The following is a 17,635-nucleotide window of genomic DNA, read 5'->3' on the forward strand; positions in this document are numbered from 1 at the left end:
TTTGTGTTTGTGTGTGTATGAGTGAGGGAGTGTCATTGACGCGGAGCGGAAAAAACCCAGCACCAGCAACGATTCCTTCCGCCAGCAAAGAAGCATAACACATTAAAAATAAGATCCAACATGAAGAGCCAGGGTGAAAAAAACAAAAACTCAGCCCAGCAATTTGTGATCACGCAGCTCTTCCTCCTCCCACCTTCCCAGGGATTATTTTAAACCTTGCTCCTATCCAGATTAGGCAGCCCAAAATAGAAACCAATAGTGCTCTCTTCTCTTCAGCGTCTACTTGGAGGCAGCAAGGTAAAGAAAGCAGGGGAGTAAGGCAGAAAGCTGAAAGGAGGTGGAGTGGCCGCTGTGATTGGTTCTAACAGCTCAGTCTGGTGGAGAGCCAGGCGGATGGACCGGACAGAGATGATGGAGCTGTGCTTGACTGGCTCGTGGGCCTGTGCTGCCAGCCACCGTTTCAATGAATGGGATTTTTTTTTTAAAGGAGTGAGAGTGTAAACGTCGCACGCAGACTCACTACCAAAGCACTTAGCACATGCGGAGCCGCCCCGATCTCTGGTTTCTGTGCAGAGCGGCACGCTTGCAAACCCAAACATGCCCCCACCGCCCGCTCGGAAACGCCGCCCAGGGGAGAGGGGCTCGGTCGCATCCCCAGCGAGAGCTGGGCTGGGTAACAACCTGCGGCAGCAGCCCGAGCCCCGCTGAGGCCATGGAAGCGAAGCCCAGCTGCGTCCAATCGGCGCTCGCCAGCCCGGGCTCCCAGAGCGGCCGCTCGCCGCGGGGCTGGAAGCTCGAAACCATTCATGATTTTGGTGACGTCATCCAAGGGAGGGGGCGGGCACTCTGGGCAAAGCCACGCCCCTTCCTCTATATAAGCGCCTTCCCGGGCCGCTGGGGCGGCTCAGGGCTGTAGTGGTGGCTGGCAGCGTGTCCTTTGTCTTGTGGGTTAAAAGCCGATCAGCGCGTAGCCTCCCCGCCGGGCTGCTCTGCCCCTGGCCGTCTCGCGCCGCTCTCAGGGAAAGCCACTGGGCCCTTACGCGCTCCCTGCTTTCGCATCCCAAGGGCGCGTGTCAGCCTTGGTGGTAGGACTTCATGTCTGTATTTTTCCCCATTCACTGGTGAGTACCCTCCGGCGGGGGTCCCGGGGGCGCTTAGCTAAGGCTTGGGGGGACATTCGTCCTGCAATGGCTTTGCAGGCAGAAGTCACAGTCAAGGTTGTGACGGGAGATGGGGGGGAGGTGTGAGGGAAAGGAAACAAAGGACGTGGGCTTGGGGGCCGCAGTAAAGCGTGCAGAAGGGCTGGGGGAGGTTGGCTAGAAAACGTGGCCAGATCTTCCTCCTACCCGCCCCAGTCACAAAAATCTCGGGGGTTTTGGAGCTTGTGCTGGGGTGGGGGGGCGTTGGCTGGTTTGGAAGCCCACTTGAGAGCGGATGCGTGAGCTGCCGCCAGGGCTGCAAAGCCTTGTGCTGGGGAGAGGGGTTTTATTCACCGAGGGAGTCTCTGAGGCTGCAACAGGCGCTAGCAGGGGCCTGAGCCCCGCTGGGGAGTTGGAGGGGAAGGGGTGTTGCAGAAGCGATCTGGCTGCCGTAGATCGCATGTGCTGTAGCGGCTGCAGTGTCCCATCCTTACACGCGCACGCACCCCGCGGTGGCTCGCTAGCTCCTCTTCATCCTCTCCCTGGCTTGGGAGAAGAGCGCGGGCGGGACTGTGCGGGGATCACGCCGGGGAAGGCAGGCGGAAATGCTTTCCGTGTGTGTGTTTGTCCAGCAGCTGGAACTTGCTAGGAGGTTTGCAAATCCCGCACCCGGTTACCATCTTCCTTGCGCTGAGCCTGGCCAGCGTCAGGCGCTGGGACCAGCAGCGAGGGCAGAGGCGATCAGGTCAGCTGCAGAAAGTGACCAACATCTTGGCTGCAGCTGCTCGTCCTAACCCCCATTTCCTTCCCTAGGGAGACAGTGTAGCAGCCTTGCCCTTGCCCTGCATCCTCCCCTCACCCCCACCTCAATAAATCCACAAGGCCAGTCTGGGCTCTATTATGCCCGAGTAAACCACTGAATTCAGCAGTTACTCCTGGGATGAATTTAGCCCATTGGCCTCACTGCCGGTTCCTCTGGATTTACACCTATATAACTGCGGGCACAGGCTGGGCCAGGCTCCCGTATTGCCTATACACTCCTTTTCAAGTGCATCCTTTGAACAATCAGTGTGCAAGTCCATTTGAGGACTGAAATCCGAATAGCCCTGGACTAGAACTAAAGCAGATTATGTGGGAACTCTGGTGAGCTTGTCACCTTTAGCTGCCCCATGGCTACCGCGCAATAGTACGCTGAAGTTGAGGTCCTAAAACCCTGCTTTTCAGTTGCTTATGACTTTCTTGCTTCTCTTCCATTCGGGCTGAATTAGAGGGGTTGCTCAGGTCATAACACTGGCACTTATGTTGCACCTCCAACCTTTCTTTCCAAATTAAAAATCGCCCTACTTAATATCCTTAATGTTGCTTGTGGGAGTTGTAAAAGGACACTGAGTTAAGCAGCCTTCCTCCCCTGTGAATACCTTGTATTCTTAGAGCTAAGCGTTCTAAACATCTGACTATATTTCACCAACACTCTTGTTCACTTCCTTTCTTTTTGATTCCCTCGATGAAAATAGACACTGTGGCTCGTGCAGTAGTTTGGATTGCAAACGCTTTGGGGGAATGGTTGCAGGCAAATGTTGTTGTTTTAGTGCAGTTTAAGACAGTCCTAGAAACATGCATGTAGATACTGGATTTTGCAAAAACCCTTGTTTTTACTAATCCTGTGCTGACTGGCTAGTATCCTTCTAACCCATTTAGAGTTGGAAAATAGAGAGCTCCAGCTCATCAAACAAATGGCTCTGTGTAACTTCTCTCACTCCCAGGACTGGTATGTTGCAGCAGAGGCTAGGAAGTACACAAGCTACTATTAGCTTAGGCTAGGAAGGTTGTATACTAATCTGCAGTGCACTTGCAGAGATCTCCCATCAGCAAGGTTCTTTGTGTGCCACTTAGTGAAAGTTTGGAAAAGAACACGGTCTTTTCCAGCTCTCTACCCGTTACTGTATGGGTGACACCTACTGTGGTCAAGCTCCACAAGTTGTCATGACTGAGTTGGGTATATGATATAGTGAAACCTGCATCAACTCTAATGCTACAGCTTCCACTGCTGCTACTTCCAAGAGCTGGTGCATCATATGGTCTCACTTTGCCAATGTGAACAAAGCCCTTGTCTGTGCTTATTATATATCTGCTATCTGTGTATCTTGTGCTTTGGGATGCTTTTGAAAGCCCTAGGTCTGCTGGTTCATGCATAGTAAGCTGGAGTGGTGTTGGGAGGGCAATGTGAACTAGTCTGAAGTGACTTTGTAGGAGCAAGGTGCAACAGATGGCCAGTATTTTGGTGACAAATGTGAGTTGACTTGTGTGCGCAGATACAGAGTACTGCGGTTATAAATAGGCTTAAAGAATAGCATAACGTAAAATAGAGGAACTACAAGCTGTGAAAATCAACTTCACTTTCTCAAATTGTCGAACTGGAAACTTCATTATGACTGCAAAAGCAGAGCTGGAATTGGCATATCTCCTACTCAACCAGTGTGGAACTAAATGCCTGAGGTAGCAAAATAAGTCAGTAGGGGTTAAAATGGATTAATTTTTAAAGCTGGGTGGGGGAAAACAGGAAGTGCTAGTGCTTGGTGTGGTGGGTGTTGGTATTTTTTTTTTTTTAAACCTACACTTAAGGATAGAGTTAGAGGAAGTGGAGTTAAACTTTAATCAGTCTTGGTGAAATCTTGTGTTGCTCAAAGTGAGAGATCCTGCAAACTACTTTTTGGGTGCATGATCTCGTATACTGATTCTTTAGGTGAATAATTTTAGATCCCTTATGAAGAAGGGGATGGGGGAAGAACAGAAATAGGATTCAGTGGTTTAGCACTTAGGTTCTTATATCTGTGACTAGCTCTGCAGCAGTATAAAGCTTTAGTTCTTTAGATACCACATAATCTTGTTCAAGGACAACGGTGATCTAATGGCTCCATAAGAGCTGAAAAAAATCTCTATCTTTGTTTCCAGCCCTGATTATCTGAGATCAGCTGAAATGACTGAGGTGATGATGAATACTACATCTATGGATGAAATCGGGCTAAGCCCCCGCAAGGATGGCCTATCATATCAGGTAAGCTCTCTATTGACTGGACAGCATTGTTGGCTGGTTAGGTAAGAACAGTCCAAGCTAGGTTGAAAATTTCTAGCCTAATGTACCTTTCCATATCTGAGCTAATAAATCTTACCGTAGTGAGAACAAGTCAGTGGTCTAGAATGTTTGCTTGGCAGCAGCAATTTGTCAAAATTTAATTTCAATCTTAATATCTGATTGTATTAACCAAGTACCTCTTTGTTTTTTACATAATCCTGATCATGTAGCATTCTTGGAGGGGGAGGGGTTATGCCAGGGGAAGTTTCCTAATCAGGAATTTGGATAGCCCTAGTGGACAATCTAACCCTGGGGTTTCTTTTGACAGAGCTGCAACTTGGCACACAAGCAGTCCGCCTAGAGCAGATGGGAGGAGTTATTTGTGGCACTTCAGTCTTTCAAGATAATTCTTAGTTTATACTGAGCAGATAAGGCTATTTTAAGGTGTTTGCATGTGCCATATGAGACAGTCTGTTTCCCCATTCTCCCCAAAAACCTTAATCTGAATACTCAGTGATATAAGCTCCTGGCACTTCAATAACCTTTGGTAAGCTATAACTTAAAATGACTGCGTTAGTAGAACTAGCTGGAAACCGGATTTTTCCATCCCACAAAAATTGCAAAAGCCAAAATAGTAAAGTGTTTTGTGTAAAATAATTAATAAAAAACCCTCCAAATAACAGGGTTCTAAAAAAATTTTATTAGAAAATAAAGCAAATTTTAAAAATCAAACTACATTGTTATGGAAAATCTAAACTTTTTGTTCCAAAAATATCAACATCCTGCTTCACTGTTTCTGAAAACTTCAGTTTTTCAAAGCAAAGTTTCATCAAAATTGATATAATTTTGCAAAATGTTTTGGTTCCGCTTAAGCAGCATCTTCAGATGTGAAAGTTCTGTCAAAACTTTCACAACCGGCTCTAGTGACTAGCTCTGATATATGGGCCATTAAGACCATATTGGTGGGGTGGTAAGCTCTTGTAGGACTCTTGATATTAGCCTATTGATTGACCAACACTTCAATGCTTGTCTCAGTCTATTTTCTTCATCACCTTACATGTGCAAAGGATGAGCATTTGAATAATTGTACCTTCCCAGTCCTCTCAAATGGAGATTATTCACCCTTTAACTACCCTGTGGGAAACTTACTATTAAAGTTTGATATGTGAGCTTGTGCATGCAAGTGGCTGGCTTGTGTGTGCCTGATCTGTGCATAACAGGGCAGTTTATAAAAAATAACTTTCCACTTGCAGATGCTGTTACAGCTACTGTATGTGTAGGTTTTAAATATGCATGCAAATTGGTGCACCGTTGCACGCCTAGCTCTTGAAAAGGGCCTTAAATATACTAGCATAGAGTGCATCAACATGTTAGATCCAACCTGATCCAACCCTCTGGACAGGGAAAATGTGGCGTATTTGGTTTGGTTCCACATGCTGTGCTCTCTTTACACATCTGTATGTGAAATAGCTGTTTGAGTGGCTCTAAAGGTTGTAAGGATGCTCAGGAGTGAGTTGGGGCTTCTAGAGAGTAGGCACACTTCAACAAGAAGAGTCTTCAAACCCCGCTTCATCACTGTAGCACACAACCAGCCATGGCAATAATGATGTTAATAGGTCACCGCAGGAAACCAATCAGGCCAATAACACCCTTCCTCTAGGCTCCTCTTAAACTGTCCAGACAGATCTGGAGGTTTTGGAGAACTAGTCAGAATCTAGATGCCCTGCTTGTCCTAACCATATTGCGCGAGCATTAGCGATGTTAGGACCCAGGTCTACACTCCACACTTACTTCAGTATAACTGTCCTTTGGGGTGTGAAATATCCACACCTTTGAGCGGTGTCCTTATGCTGACCTAACCCACAAGTAGACAGGACTGTCTCAGCAGGAGAGCTTCTCCTGTCGACATAGCTACTACCTCTTGTGGAGTTGGCATTATTAAGCCGACTGGAGAGCAATCTCCTGTCAACTTAGCATCTTCATCAGAAGCGGTGCAGTTGTGCTGATGCAAGTTTGTAGTGTAGACCTGCCCTAATAAGTGTCTATTTAGACCCTAACATGGGGGGGGTAAACTGGTTGGATGCGGCATTCAAGTTGCTGGGAGTTCCACTCACGTTTGCAAGTTGCATTTAGTACTAAGCATTGCAAATTACTGTAACAGCAAAGTGTTGTTGGCTCTCAGAGCTCTTGCTTCTCTGTAGTGGTCTGGTCCTATTCAAATGCCTGCAAGCTTGTTATTGGTATGTCTACACTTGCTTGGCCTAACTGACAGCCTAGTTGACTGTAAGAAGCTACTTTCTCCCTCTGTTAGCATACAGTCCTTGGCTGGCTGGGTTGAGTGAAAAGTGGGTGGTCACCTTTTAGTAGGACACTAGCGACATGCTGGCAATCTTCAGAAGCAAATTGTTATATGAACAATGTACACAAGTGTCCTGCTTTATTTACATTCCCTGTAAATCAGGCTACAATGGGGAATGAAGGTCTAGATTGTAGCCCTCCCACTAATGCACTGGGATGGAAACTATTTGTCATATTGTGGTGTGGATTACTAAATGTGAACAGTGATAGAAAATAAAACAGCCTTGTACAGTTTAAAGTAAAATCAAACACTAAGAATGAAAGAGAAACCCCCCAACAGGATGCAAACAAAACCACTAGCTCACTGCTTTCTGTGACTGGCATGGCTGACCCACCCCTCCTGCTGATTGTGAAAGATTTTCTATATGGGAAATTGTACACTAGTCTATTGAGTGCCTGAGCTTAGTATTTTACAAGTGGACAGGGCTAATGAAGCATGAATGCTCCTGCAATAGAAGCAACATTGTTCTAAGCTACAAAATCTTCTACCCATCTTGCAGAGTTGAATTCCAATTATAAGAACCGCAGCACTTGGACATATGAGGCAAGGACCTGTAAAACCAGAATTGGAGCTCTGTTGGTTTTAGTATTTTCTTGTCCGGTGGACATATGCAGTCCCTTAATTTCAGCATGACTCTTCTGTACCAGTGTTCAACTTAGTTTTGGATTGTGGTGATGAGCTTGACATGGAGTTGTAAATCTAACCATGGGTCTCTAGATCCCTGAGCATTTAAACTGATCCCTAGTTGGATCCTGATCCTAGAAGGGGACTGTTCTTTGGAAGGTGGCCCTTAACAGTAGAAAACTCATGGCCCTAAAAATCTTGCAAGTTAGTTCCTTAAATCAGAACCTTGGTCCTAAAGTAAATGAGCATAGATTTGGTACTCGGCTCTGTTTTGAAATGCTCTCGTGATCACTGGAAAACTATAAAAGGCTCTGTGCTAAGAGAATGTAAACATAGAGTTCAGCAGAACTTTGCACGAAAGATTAACCAGTGATTTCTAAACTTTATTGTAAGACTCCTGCCTCGTCCCGCACCAGCTGTTGTGCTCTGTAGACTTAAAACATTGCTCTCTTCCGTACTCCTGGCAATAGAGTATCGCTTCAGTCTAGATATACAACTGAACTAATGTACCTCATGAGTCCAGTGCATGTCAGGAAAACGAACGTATCCTGGTAAGTTTGCTCTTAAATTAGCAATGTGAAGGCCTGACTTCCAGAAGGATGAGGCAAGCATATTCTTTTTGTAGACGTCTATACCTACTTTGCAAGTGCTGTTGTACTCACATTGGCCCAAATGCTCCATTTGTATGCAATTATATATACACAAACACATCTCAATTGTCAACTTTCTGTTCCTTTGGCTTTAATGATAGCTAGCATGGAACTATACTTAAATGCAGCCAATAGACCATCTTGGAGAGTTTTAAGCTAATGCACTTAAAACTCTTTCCTTGTAGGACAAAGTTTTTATTAATACATTACCTACCCAGGAAGATGGCTCAGCCGCTAGGTTTGAAGAGCCAGAATAGAAGCAGGTGGTGAAAGCAGAGCAGGAGTCTGGCACAATAAAAGCATATCCCTATGGGAAGCCTGGGCAAAATGTATCTGAAAAAATGAAGTCAGACTGGGTCTTGTGACTGCAGTGAAGAGCTATTTTTGGATCTCTAATGGCTGTCCCATAATTCCTGTGGGAATATTAACACAGTAACTCATTCAAATGCAGCTGATGGAGCAAGATGCCCCTCCTACGGAGACAAATGTGCACATGAAGAGTTTCATTCATTTCCAGTCTGGCAGCCTTGTGCGAGTCCTGTCTCTTTACAGCCAGTTGGAGCTAATGTATGGTGACCCCTTCTCTCTCTCCCAGCCCTGAGAAGGGCTGGTTATCTGAAAAAGCCTAATAGCCACCTCTCTGCTGGCTCGCCGTCTCCTAATGTCATTCCACAGCAGCGCAAATGATGTGGGTGAGAACAAGGCTCTCAAGACTAAATTAATCATTTTTGCTGCACTGTTGTCAAAACAGTGCCTTGACCTGAATCGCTCTTAATTTCTTGGAATGGTAGCTGGGGTTGAGCACAGTGAAAACATCTTGATGCCTGAGGCAGCTGTACTGAGCAAGGAGTGTGTGCCAAACTCTGAGCCAAGAGTTCTTTCCTGTGGACTAACTGCCCTGGACAGGTGACTGATTTATGCCTAAATGGGATAGGCATGCAATGACTGAACTGGCTTAGTCACATCAGCCCTGCTCTGGTGGTCCTGGGAAGCTCGAACACCTTCAGTCATGGTATTCTCATGCTGGGATCCTAGCACTGGCTAGGGATCTGATCTGTCTGATATGTGTAACCCTCACGCACATGGCAGAGACTTAGAGGTTTCTTCCCCTCATTGAGACTAGGGCTTCTCACAGCACCGTCTACCCATGGAAGCCAGCTCCTCTTTTGTTCTGCTGGAACAAAGTTGATTTTCAGTAGGAAAAGGCAATATTGGGTGTTGCTAGCTAACTCCATATAGGGAGTCACACTAGTGTTACAGATTGGAATGTAAATCCAGAGTAACTCCACTGACTTCAGTGGAGTTGAACTGATGTTGCTGAAACTAGATGAGTAATGATTCAGATGTGAGGGGTTGTAACCCATGGACAAAGACACATGTATTGCCAACCTGATGGCTAATGGGGAACTTAGTATGCCTTCATATTCATCTCTTGTCTTATAAGACACCTTTATACTAAAGTAAGGAGGGCCATATCTGTGCTGAGGCAATCCTGTGTTGGAACTGATATCCGTGCACTGTGTAAAACTGTCCCCTGAAGGGATTCCACTGTACAAAATGAAAGCCTGGATGAAATAACTTCACCTGTTACTCTAATCCAGCTGTGCATAGTACAGGCAGTGGCTCAGGAAATTGCACTGGCAGATGCTGACATATGTCCACTGCATAGATCAGGCTAAACACGTAGGCCTAGGAGCACAGTAGTGCTTCAAATGTTAACGAATATGATCAGAGCTAAAAAGGATAGAGATGGAATTGTTAGAACTAAAGGTAACTTTCTTGTAAATCAAGGAACAGCATTAAACTGAAACCCAGGATGATAAATGGACCATCTGATCTCAAGACCTCCATGTAGAATTTCTTACCCTCCCCTATGCAGCTTTTGCAAGGGGAGATCTGTTCTCCTGATTGGCAACGTCACCCACAAACACCACTTTCCTTACCACTTTTCATCAGTCTGGACACTTGTCTATGCTATCCTGAGTAGTCATGGCAGTAACAGGTGCCCTAGCGTTTCTTACCACTTACCTCTAAAGAGAAGGATAATCCAATGTGAACTTTCATCCTGTCTCTCAGAAGGGCTATTGTATGTTCTGCTTCTGGGGATGGGAGAGTGGGTTAACTTTTCCCTTGACAGCCGTCCATTCAGGTTTGAAATAAGATGTAGTTGGTCTCAGGCTTCAAGAACATCTAGCTTCTAGTATCATGGCTCTACCTCTAAGGATGGTAGTATCTGTATGCACCCTTGAATTCCCTTAGACTGGGTTCTCTGCTGTGACAGTAGTACAGGATATCCCACTGGATGCAGACTGAAGTGCCAATGTCAGAACATAAGTCTCCTAGAACTGGTGTCCATACCCATATAACATAGGTGGTTAGACACGTATGGCTCTGTCCAAGGCAGCAACTGGCTTCATTTGGGAGTATCTTTTGTGTCTGGAGGGAGCTATATTCTCCCACCAGTGTATTCTTACGAACAACAATTTTCAGGGTGTCTGTGGAAGAAAAGACGCAGCAGCTGGAGTCTGATCTCTGTTACACCAGTGTCGATCTGAAGTTAACTCCCTCTAAGTCAATGGATGTTGCTCTGGATTTACACCAGCGTAACTTTGACTGGAATATGGGCCTCTGTATCTAATGTTGTGATCCTTCCAAGTCTCCCATCCCCCTCCCAGAAAGCAGGATGTTCATGCTGCTGCTGTCTCCTTTTGTACTGACAATAATTAGCCCATCGTGTACAGTTAACGACACTGCATCTTACTGTCCAGTAGTATCTGGTTTCTTTATTAGCATTTCTCAGCTTCTTGCAGTCCTGCATGAAGTTAGCAGCCAAAGGTTAGTTTAATTATGGCAAAGCTCCTCTGCTCTGGGGTGCTGGGAAAGGGCTCTGGCACCATCTGCCTTTCCAGGGGTGTTAAATATTTTCCATTCTCTGTGCCAAGCTCTCAATCTAGAAGTCACTTTTGGGTCACCTGGCATGGAGATCTACATGGATGACCTTAAGTCTGGGGCTTCAATTTCTGGTATTGCCTTTCAGTTCACCTTCTAGGCGAAAGGTGAGAACTCGAGTTGCGTGTACCTGAGCTGGTGCTGAATCTACTGTGGAACAGAATGGGATTGCCAAAAGACCTCTGAACAAAGCCTGGATTTGAGAAGGCAAAGTATGCCGCATGTCATAGTTAAGGCGGCAAACCTATTACTTGCCCTCTGCAGCCTGCAAAGATGTGTCCCAGAGCTCTTTGCATAAAGCTTAGAAGCCAAGGCTTGTGATTCAGTGACCACAGTTGCTGTGATTGCATATTCAAAGTTGTATGCAGTCATGTAGATGGCAGGGGAAAGTTAGCCCATCACAAACGCTCTTCTGTAGCACTTTTGGCTGGTGGAAGGTGCCAAAAGCTCATGTCCCACGCTGATCTTAGCTCTTTAACTCCAGGACTCTCTAGTGAAGCATGTAAGTACAAGCTTTAATATCCACACCGTATGAGCATTCACACTGCATTCCAGAACAGGATTTTGAGTGCCATGAGCTCAACATAAAACCTGCAGTGGGTTATGTGGGTGCAGATTTCCCTTTTTGTTTCCCATTCCTGCTCTGGAGGGGGATGTCCCTCAGGCTATTTCAGCCTATGCTGTATTTCAGATCATACAGAGATCTTGCTGAGGAGGGTGGGGTAAAGAAGTGATTCTTCTCTTCTGTGCAGTGACTAGGAATCTGCCTCTCGTTTTGGAGTGGCTAGGGGTCAGAGTGCATGGGGTAATTTGCCTGATCTGTTCCCTAAATTTAAGTGGCAGTCTTATTATGACAAACCTTTTTCCTTAGTTCCCACAATAAGGGCAACAAGCGAGGCTATCTGTCACGTGCTAGGAAATCTGGCTTCATACGCTTTTTCCATTGACTGTCCACACCCTTGGAAAGGGTAATTGCGACATCTCCTTTTTTGTGCTGCCTCTGATTAAAAAGCATGACTTAGTGGAAAAAAAGCTTGACCTCCTTGAGTTCAGCCTCTCGTGCAGCTGTTCAAGATAAGATTATGCTAGTAAGAAAATAAAGCTGAACACCACATTTGGGGATATTTGTTTGTGAGGAAATGACTCGCTCCTTGGCCTCTGAGAGAACCAATCTGTCAGTCTATTTTCAAAACTACTCCATTTGACCTAATGCAGCTAAAATGATAGCAGCCAAAGGTTAGCAGTATAATAATTAAGCTGTTTTCCTACAGTGTAGGCTATTTTAGTGGCATTATCAGCATATATAACCTACTATAATACACTTTCTTTCCATTGCAGCCCTTTAAACAATACAGTGTCAAGGTTCTCTGTATTCCAAGTCTGGGGAGTTGATACTGAAAGTTCAGTTCTGTCTACAGCTCTTAAGCAATGAATTGGATATCTGGGATTGGCCTGGCTGAAGCCACTAAATTGTATGAGACCCAGTTGCTGTATGGCTTGCTCTGGGAATGAGTAATAGCACGAAGCACAAACTGCAACACACCTGTTAACGTCACAGCATTCATAGGCCTTGTCCATACTATACTCCTCTTAGCTTCCTAGCAGTGCACTGAAGGACCTGGCTAAGGTGCCCTGGAGCAGTGTGGGAGAGCTGGAATTAGACACCCTCCTGCCTACTGCTCGCCTAGGCTGCCTGTCTGAAATGTGGCTTTTTGTTTTGATCCATCCCTGACTGGCAGTCTCTAGTGGCCACACTGAGGCTGTTACTGCAGTATCTTCTCCCAAAGTTAGTCTTTCCTTTCCCTCCCTTCTTTAGTAGCCATTTAACTGCTACTAAACTGGCAGGAACTCAGGATTAGGTCCCAAAAAGTTTTCCATTATCTAAAGAATAACACAGCTAAATCCTGTGAAACCCTGAGTATTCGAAAGTACATCTGAACTATGCTTCCTTTGGCTCTTGAGTCCTGGCAGTGAATCTCAGAATACTCAATGGAAACTGATCTGCAGAAGGGGTTAATTGACTGCCATGTTACAGGATATCTCTAGTAGCACCGTTGAAGAGGTTAGGCCAAATTTTCCAAGAATGTCTACTGGGTATGGGTGCCCAAGATAGGACTGGAAGGGGACTTGTTGGATCACTTTGTCCAGCTCCCTTCCATTGCAGGCAACACTTCCATAAATTTATCAAGCTCCATCTTAAAATTAGGTAGATTGTTTGCTCCTGCTCCAAACTCAGAAGAAACACCTCAGGCTTCTGACTTGAGCATTTGCCACTACCATTGGAACTGCAGATGCTCAGTGTTATTAAAAAAACACAAACAGGCCTTGCCTCTCAAAAAATGAGGCATTCCAAACTAGTGGGTGCTTCTGAAAATGTAGGCATTGGTGTCTAAGTGAGGCACTACTCTCATCTCATCTGCAAGCCTCAGGAAAATGGAGTAGCAGTAGTGACTGCTGTATCATATTTTGAAGACCTAGGTTTTATATTTAATGATGCACAGGTAAATGCTTAGTTGTAAACAGGACAGGAATTTTTGATAAATGGCTAATTGTTTGATTATCCACTGGATAATCAGAGTTGGCAGTTGTCCCTCTTTTTCTACTACAAATTCTTGTCTGTGTGAACTGGGGTGTATTAAAGACATCCATTGGTAACCCACAGTTGCACTGTATTGCTCACAAGCAATAGTACTTTCTTGCCTTTTTCCTGCTTTGAAGGTTCAGTAAACTTGCCATTTGGTCTCTAACTTCAAGTACTCCTGCAAGACACTACTACAAAAGCAGGGTGCTTTTCCTAGGTTGAGTTTCTGCCTTGATACCTAGCACTAACAGTATATTCTGCTCTAGAAAACCACCTGGATGCTCTCCCATCTCCAGCATTATCCTACCAAAATGGCACCAGTATTTGGGCTTGCGTGGTCTGCTGGGGTTATCAAAGGGTGGGATCCAAATGGAAGATGGCAGGAGGTCCAAATCTGCTTTCAGACTGGGAAATGCATCTCAGGAACTTTCAGAGCAATAGAAAATACTGGCCTTGTAGGATAATCTGAAACAAACCCTATAAACATTGAGGGATAGTTTATTCTAGCCTTTAAATTTCATCCTATGACTCCTGCATACTGTCCCCTAATCCTGGAAATGTTCTCTACGCAGACTTATCTTTACATTTCAGTAAAAGAGCTTTCTCCATGTTGACTCCGAACAAGCAAACAGTCTTAGATAGCAGGTCCAAACCCTTGAGGCAAAAAGACTAAGAAGCAGAAGAGCTAAAAGAGCAGAGCCTGTTTGCACAATATTTCTGGCCTGACCAAAAGCAGGAAATGCAGACATCAGATTCTCATAGCAAGGTTTTTAGCTCTGGCTGCAAATTCATGAGCATTGGCAGTAAGCAGTGAATCTCTGGGAGGCTTACTCGATATAAGTGTCTGAAAGCATAGAGATGTCCATCTTGAACTTTACTCCAGCAGCCTGTCCATTTTGGAATCCTTCAGACAGCTGCCCTGGCCCTTTTTTTTTGGGGGGGGGGGGGGGCAGCATTCTGGTTCTTCAGGTCCTAGCCTGGCTCATGAGTTTTCCTGAAGCTAACCTGCAAGTTCAGGAGTTTTCAGAACTTCATTTATGGTTGACTCTGTCCCTTGGAACCAGACCTCTTCAGATTTGGCTCTTGATAGTTGTGATGCTCTGTAAGCTGCTAGCCAATATCAAAACACTAAAAGGTACTAATGAGGCATTCCTTTTTTTGTTTCAGATTTTCCCTGACCCCTCAGACTTTGACCGTTACTGTAAGCTGAAGGACCGCCTGCCTTCCATTGTGGTGGAGCCAACAGAGGGGGACGTGGAAAGCGGTGAGCTGAGGTGGCCACCTGAGGAATTCCTTGTCCAGGAGGAGGAGGAAGAAAACTGTGAAGAGGCAAAGAAAGAGAACAAAGAGCAATAAATGGCAGCTGAAGAAAATACAAGGGATTGTATTGTCTTGAGGGAAGCACCACACCTGTTCTGAAGGTCTTTTTTTCTTAAGAAAAGACAAAGTTCAATTTTGCACCTGCAAGATCTTAGGTTTTTTCATATTCTCTGTGTCGAGAACTGAAGCCCTCGATGTGACAGACTCTCCAGACCTTCTGAGGAAGGAAGTCATGCAGAGAAAAATGTTTGCTGTTCTCAAGATCACTCTCTGATTATTATTTTTTTTTTTTTTAATTTTTTGTTAAGACTGAGAGGCGGCAGTGAAATTCCAAGGCCCTTGGTGGCTGGTGAACAAGCAGGGTTGTTTAATGAGTTGTGGGGAGGGTGGGAATAAAGCGAAATGTAAACTGCAGCAGTGTTGAGCAAGGAACTGCCTCTGGCTACAAAAGCATGAGACTAAAGTCTTCATCTCTTAAATTTTCCTTTCTTATAAGCTTCTGTTTGTGTATCTGGAGTGGAGGGGAAATGTCCCAAATGGATGCTCTGCTGACAATTGCTGGGTGGCATAGAGAGGCAGAGGGGCTTGTAGTCTTTTCCCGGTTGCACATCTCCTGAAGTTACACAAGCATGTGTAAGAGTAATGGATTTCTTGTGTTAACTATCAAACCTGATCCCAGTCTTTGCCCAGAAGATATTTTCTCTCCTTCTCTTCTCTGTCTGCATTTAATCCTTGTAATGCTGAACAGCTCAGCTGGCAGGGTCGGTGTGTTCTGCTGCTACTCTCCATCTGTTCTGCAAGGTCCTCATTTATCTTGCAGATTAGCATGAGGTAACAAAGAAATTTCGCAACATCTAAATCTACCCGAGATCTTGTTCTAGATGTAGTTAGGATGTTTCTCTCCTGCTAGCTGAGACTGCTGTAGGAAGAGACAACTCATGGTGCATAAAGCTTGCAAGGTGAAGGGGCCACCTGCCTTCTAGATGATTCTGGGGCTGCATGGTTTCCATCTCAAACATGCTGGGTCAACAGTCTCATCAAAACTGGCTGAGTAGAGGGACATGAGGAGAATCTGCAGGGAATTGGTAGGTTTGGGTTTTCTTTATTAGCAGTGCTCTACCAGAGTTCCAAGACCCGGCAATGCTGGCCGACCAAGATGCTTGCAAAAATCATCCGCATAAGAATGGATGAAATTGAAAATTCGCACAAAGTCAGAGAAGAATGTTGCCAAAAGTGAAATGAAAGAGGCAGTCCTAAATCAAATGGCTGACTTGAAAGGATAAGATGGGGGTGGGGAAATGATTCCTCTCTTCACAGTATTTCATGGCTTTTGAGTGTTCTGGACAAAAGGATGTGCTTCTGATTGTAACAAAGTATTAGTAGGGTTTAATAAAGGGCAAGCTGGTTTGTAAGGTCTAAGGTATCCCATGCAACTTGTTCAGTGCTGAGTTCTGTCTCTGTCCTACCTGACCTTTGTCTACTAGGGGAACTGGTTGAAAGGCAGGCTGACTTGCCACTTTCCACAAAAGTGGCAATCCAGCAACTTTATGGAAAAGCTCCAGGGGGCTCCAAGGCATCTGTTGGGGAGCTGACAAGTCTAAGAATAAAGTGCTGGTAGTTTCCACCTTAAAACAAGTCTGGAGACACTAAAGGAAGAAAGAACGATGTTAAGGCCTTAACCAGACATTTTGATAAAACCCAGTGCATCCCATCTGCTAATAACTGGTTCAATTAAAAATATATTTGGACTATGTGTGTTTGTGTGTGTGTGTGTATATATATATTTGTATCTAATACCTCATGAGTAGTTTAAACGCTGGTGGGGGTTGGGGGATTGCTTTTAACATATCGGCAGGATTGTTTTAGTCTTTGTCTTGCTTGTGATTAAAGATAATGGCAATAACTTACCAGCTCTGTTACGACTTCAGACAGACCTGAGGGATTGGAGACTGATTCTTTTTTGTATTGTTCGGACTAGTACCAATGTAGAATGCAGCTTGTCTCTTCCTCCTTTTTAGCCGCAAAGAACCAGTCTGTCTGTCTCTGTCTCTCTTGCTCCCCCCCTCCCCCAAGGTTTGGTGGATGCTTTGTCATCGCTGACCTCTCATCATGATCTAGTGATATCATTTTTAAACTGATGGATCCAGCTGTTTGTATCTGAACATCTGTTCTAGTCTTGCTGTCTAATGGAATGAGCTTGTACACCTGTATACCAGCCAGTCTCCTTTTTTTTTAAACTGTTACTAGTCTCCAATCTGTACCACCATGCTGAGACTTGTTAACAGAGGTTACTACGTGGGTAGCAGAAGGATGGAAATCCTTATTCCCCCAGATGTGAGGAGAAATGTCTGCCGTAAAGACTGGCATATTCCTGTCTGCATCCTCTTCTTTTTTTTTTTTTTTTATGGTATTGTGTATATTTCTATTTGTCAAATGTATTTGAAGAACAAAGCACTCCAGTAAAACTCCTGTTGTCTGATGTACATTCTATTTCTGTAATTCTTTTTTGAGCCTCAGGGAGAAGCTAGCTTTTTTTTTTTTTTTTCAAACTACTTTTTTGTCACTGTGACAGTTGTAAATAAAGTTTGAAAATGCTTTCCAACTTGGTGGCTTTTTTAAATTCTGCTTACAGAAAAGTGGGTTGGGATTTCAGATTTCCCAGAGCTTTAATCTGTACTGGAAGCAACCTTTCACTTTAAAAGCAAGGCCATATTATGCAAAGCACTTAGGCATGTGTCCCAGTAAAGCTGATATAATTTAAGCATATGTTTAGACTTACCCGGTAATTATAATTCTTAAGGGGCTTGTTGAGCTAGCACCTAAATCACCTGAAAGGATGAAATCAAGGGACTTGACTCTTCTTTGCCTTGCACCTCTGCAAAGAACTAAGGGGTGGGGGAATTTGCAAAGGGACTTGGGCATTGCAAGTTGAGCACCTAG

At 44.8% G+C, this 17,635-nt stretch overlaps 1 protein-coding gene across 1 annotated transcript; it reads left to right on the forward strand.

Annotated features, from left to right (window-relative positions):
- Positions 1 to 328: 328 nt before the first annotated feature.
- On the forward strand, positions 329 to 17,297 carry LBH (LBH regulator of WNT signaling pathway). Its single transcript, XM_007071693.4, has 3 exons — positions 329 to 1,121; positions 4,092 to 4,194; positions 14,543 to 17,297. Exons 1-3 carry the CDS (start codon positions 1,096 to 1,098, stop codon positions 14,729 to 14,731), a joined length of 318 nt encoding a protein of 105 aa, XP_007071755.1. The 5' UTR covers positions 329 to 1,095; the 3' UTR covers positions 14,732 to 17,297.
- Positions 17,298 to 17,635: the final 338 nt, after the last annotated feature.

This window comes from Chelonia mydas, chromosome 3, assembly GCF_015237465.2.
Source record: "Chelonia mydas isolate rCheMyd1 chromosome 3, rCheMyd1.pri.v2, whole genome shotgun sequence".
Taxonomy (NCBI): Eukaryota; Metazoa; Chordata; order Testudines; family Cheloniidae; genus Chelonia; species Chelonia mydas.

Excerpts from the sequence above, each read along its gene's own strand:
- LBH (XM_007071693.4), top strand. The coding sequence starts at position 1,096 with ATGTCTGTATTTTTCCCCATTCACTG. Across the intron at positions 1,122-4,091 it reads GTATTTTTCCCCATTCACTG|CCCTGATTATCTGAGATCAG; the intron begins GTGAGTACCCTC and ends CTTTGTTTCCAG. Across the intron at positions 4,195-14,542 it reads AGGATGGCCTATCATATCAG|ATTTTCCCTGACCCCTCAGA; the intron begins GTAAGCTCTCTA and ends TTTTTGTTTCAG.